General features: G+C 37.9%; 1 protein-coding gene across 1 annotated transcript; it reads left to right on the forward strand.

Annotated features, from left to right (window-relative positions):
• The first annotated feature begins 403 nt into the window (after window positions 1–403).
• LOC133179640 (uncharacterized protein K02A2.6-like) lies at window positions 404–1,207 on the forward strand. The gene has a single exon (XM_061314346.1). The coding sequence runs from the start codon at window positions 404–406 to the stop codon at window positions 1,205–1,207; it is 804 nt and encodes a 267-aa protein (XP_061170330.1).
• Window positions 1,208–4,543: the final 3,336 nt, after the last annotated feature.

A 4,543-nucleotide genomic window follows, 5' to 3' on the forward strand; every position in this document is an offset into this window, starting at 1 on the left:
CAGTACTTTGACTCAAGGGATCAGTTATCCGTTCTTCACAGCATTGTGTACAAGGGCAGTCGAATAGTCATCCCACCCAGCTTGCGGAAAGAGATGCTTAACCTTATACACAAGTCTCACCTTGGAATAGTCAAGTCAAAGAGTCGCGCCAGAGAGGTCATGTATTGGCTTGCGATGAATGCCGACATAGAACAGGCTGTAAATAATTGTTCGTCCTTGTAGAGTATCAGAAACAGCAAAACAGAGAACCTCTTATGCCAATCCAGATCTTCCATACACTCATGTTGGAGCTGATGTATTTGAATTCAGAGGCAAGAAGTACCTGATTCTGGTGGATTACTATTAAAAATACATTGATGCCGTAGAACTCGGATCAGAGACAACTACAGCAATAATCAAAGCCATGAAAACTTTTTTCGCATGCCATGGACTTCCAGAGAAACTCAGGTCTGACAATGGACCACAATTCAGCTCAGCTAACTTCAAAAACTGCACAGAGCTTGGAATTGAACATGAAAGAAGCAGCCCCCATTTTCAAAGCTCGAATGGCGAGGCTGAAAGAGCAGTACAAACTATAAAAAGCCTATGGACAAAGTGTGTCGACAAGCAGCTTGCTCTTCTAGATTACAGAACAACTCCTCTAGAAAACATTAATCTGTCACCAGCTCAACTATTAATGGGACGCAGACCTAGAAAGACGCTTCCAGCATCATATGATATACTTAAACCAGCAACACACGACCTCAGAAAGGTAAAGCAACACCTAAATGCCCAGAAAGCCAAGCAGAAACTTTACTATGACAGGAGAAGAAATGTGAAGGAGTTATCACCCCTAGACAATGGAACAACAGTCAGAATGGAAACACCTGGTTCTAAGTCCCTATCCCCAGGAATTGTCGTAGAGAAAACAGACAAATCAAGATCTTATTTAGTGAAAAGCAAAGGGAGACTTTATCGCAGAAATCGTGTTCACCTCCACAAATCAAGTGAAAATCCCCAGGATGAAGTGGATGAACAGGACATGCCCATGGAAGACAGCGGTCCCAATGAGCCTACCATAGAAAATACTGCTACACCTGAAGTCAGCGACAAACCCGCCAATCACAAAACGCACTCCAAACCAGATCTGGACGAATTGTTAAACCTCCAGAAAAACTTGACTTGTGAAGTGCTTGTAAATAATTCTGTTAGTGACTTTTGGTATTAGTTGCATGTCTAGTCATCGGTTTGCACTGTGCTTTGGGGCATAATAATCCCCGTGCAGCTGCCAGAACACAAGTTCTGCTATATTACTTAGTGTTATTATTATTTTTGTTTATTTTGAGTGTTTGAAACAAAATCCAGACTCTTGCCATAAACAGTTGAAAAAATTGAAAAATTTTTACATTCTGTATCTGTATGTTAAATGACCAAAAACTGTCTTTAATTTTAGTGAGGGGGATGTAATGTGCTTCTGTCTATGTTTGTTGTACGACTTATCTAGTAATGGTACGACTTATCTAATAATCAAAATGGGGTTATCTGCCCCTGTCACCTCCGTATTTTACCCGCCATGTCTGAATGTTCCTGTCTGGAATAAATTCTGTTTGATACACCCAACGGTGTCTGTTCATACCTTATATTACCAGAATAGTACAACCATAGCCCTCTTTAGTGAGCGCATTTCTGTTAACTGACCGAATATATTATGTTTGCATTAGCATTGTGCCAAATAAACGTAAGTGTTAACTCGTTCTCTATCTAACTCGTACTTGTTAAGTCAACGTTCTTCTTCCGAATAACCAAAATGCATGGGAATAGCTTAAAAATGAATGTACTTTCATCATTTTCAGATTAGAATATTGTAAGAGTGGTCTGTTAATTTACAGAATTCCCAGATGTCACGAAATACAAGGTCAAGTCTGAAAAATGAAACAAATATTACTGAAACAATGAATAGATTTAAATGATTAAGGAAAAGCTAACCTAATTGTCTAGGATGTCTTTATAAAATGAACGAATCTAACAAATATTTCCATTACTAATTGTTTTCTCTGTGTTAACTCTTTGAAAGTTAGGTGAGTTGATTTCTTGATAATTCAACCAGAATGCTAATTTCGCCAGGTGAAAGGTCATGAGTTTACTGTGCATGTGCGCAATGGGCGGGTACTATAGAAATTATAACAAGGCCCCGTGAATTTTAAATATTTTTTTTATAATGACAATTTTATTTCACATATAAAATTAATGTATATGTTACAGGTCCAATAAGAATAAGACGCTGTGAGGATTCTACTTGTTTATTTCACACATCTTGATTGATTGACTGATTGAGCCCAAAGACAATGTGTCTGGAGGCTAAAACAGAGTAAAATTGGACTTTACAATTTTATTTCACATATAAAATTAATGTATATGTTACAGGTCCAATAAGAATAAGACGCTCTGAGGATTCTACTTGTTTATTTCACACATCTTGATTGATTGACTGATTGAGCCCAAAGACAATGTGTCTGGAGGCTAAAACAGAGTAAAATTGGACTTTACTTACCTTTTTTAAGATTGCTATGTTTGACTGTGTTATTTTGAGAAGTAATTTCTTTCAGAAGTTCTTTAGGTTTTTCATCTTGAAGTAGCTTGATTTCATTTTTTTTCTTTGAAAAAAGACCTGAAGTAAGTGGAATGCCTTTCAGAATTGTGTTCTTTTTTTACATACTTATTAGGTCACCTGAGTCACTCAGGTGACCTATTGCTATCTGTTTTCGTCCGTCGTCGTACGTCGTGTGTTAACATTTGAACATTTTCAGCTTCTTCTCTGAAACCGCTCAACCAATTTCAGCCAATTTTAGCATATGGCATCTATGTGAGAAGGGGAACAAAATTTGTGAATATCATGGTCCCTGCCCCCCTGGGGCCTGAGGGGTGGGGCTAAAACCACCAAAATTAATGCAATCTTTAAAAATCTTCTTCTTTACTCCTGGAAATCGAGCAGTCAAACTGTTGGCATGATTGTAATAAGCATTGAGCCCTCTACCAAAATTGTAAAATTCATGGCCCCAGGGTCAGGGGTTCTGGTGCTAGGGCGGGGCTATATAGAGCATATAGTGAAAGTGCATTATTTCTTTGAAAATCTTCTTCTCTACTCCTGTGTATTATTGAAACAAATTAAATACATAGTTATGATAAGCAAGAGTGACTCTACCAAAATTGTGAAATTCATAGCCCCAGGGTCAGAGGTTCTGGTGCTTGGGGGGGGGGGGGGGGTATATAGATCATATAGTGAAAGTGCATTATTTCTTTGAAAATCTTGTTCTCTACTCCTGTGTATTATTGAAACAAATTAAATACATAGTTATGATAAGCAATGATGACTCTTCCAAAATTGTGAAATTCATAGCCCCAGGTTTAGGGGTTCTGGTGCTTTGGGGGGGGGGGGGCTATATAGGTCATATAGTGAAAGTGCATTATTTCTTTGAAAATCTTCTCTACTCCTGGGTATTACTGAAACAAATTGAATACATAGTTATGATAAGCAAGGGTGACTCTACCAAAATTATGAAATTCATGGCCCAAGGGTCAGAGGTTCTGGTGCTAGGGCAGGGCTATATAAATCATATAGTGAAAGTGCATTATTTCTTTGAAAATCTTCTTCTCTACTCTAAGAAACCTTGAAGTAATTTGTACATAGGTGATGAGTTTTGTTTTTTCTAGGGTTTCCTTTTTACCTTTTACACTTCGTGTTAAAACCAATATCAAATTAAGTGTCCTTTGGTAATCTATTGTTAGAGGATTATCCTTACTAGTGTTAGGTCTGAAATCAAGGTAATGGTCAGTGTCAACTGACCTGTGTCACGTGATCTAGAGTTAATAACAGACCTGTTTACCCATATTGTTGTCTCTCTGTATTTTTAGGTCACCTGAGTCACTCAGGTGACCTATTACTATCCGTTTTTGTCCGTCGTCGTGCGTCGTCCATCGTGCGTTAACATTTAAACATTTTCAGCTTCTTCTCTGGAACCAGCAAATCAATTTCAACCAGTTTTGGCATATAACATCTATGGGTGAAGGGGGACAAAAATTGAAAAAAGAAATTGTGAATTTCATGGTCCCTGCCCCCCTGGGGCCTGAAGGGTTGGGCTAAAACCACCAAAATTAATGCAATCTTTTAAAATCTTCTTTACTCCTGGACATCAAGCAGTCAAACTGTTGACATGATTGTAATAAGGATTGTGCCCTCTAACAAAATTATGAAATTCATGGCCCCAGGGTTAGGGGTTCTGGTGCTAGGGCGGGGCTATATAGATCATATAGTGAAAGTACATTATTTCTTTTAAAATCTTCTCAACTCCTGTGTATTATTGAAACAAATTAAATACATAGTTATGATAAGCAACGATGCCTCTTCCAAAATTGTGAAATTCATAGCCCCAGGGTCAGAGGTTCTGGTACTAGGGCGGGGCTATATAGATCATATAGTGAAAGTGCATTATTTCTTTGAAAATCTTCTTCTCTACTCCTTGGTATTATTGAAACAAATTGAATACATAGTTATGATAAGCAAGGG

Source organism: Saccostrea echinata, unplaced genomic scaffold (genome assembly GCF_033153115.1).
Source record: "Saccostrea echinata isolate AGI-Se365-2 ecotype Australia unplaced genomic scaffold, CSIRO_AGI_Sech_v1 ptg000005l, whole genome shotgun sequence".
NCBI lineage: Eukaryota > Metazoa > Mollusca > Bivalvia > Ostreida > Ostreidae > Saccostrea > Saccostrea echinata.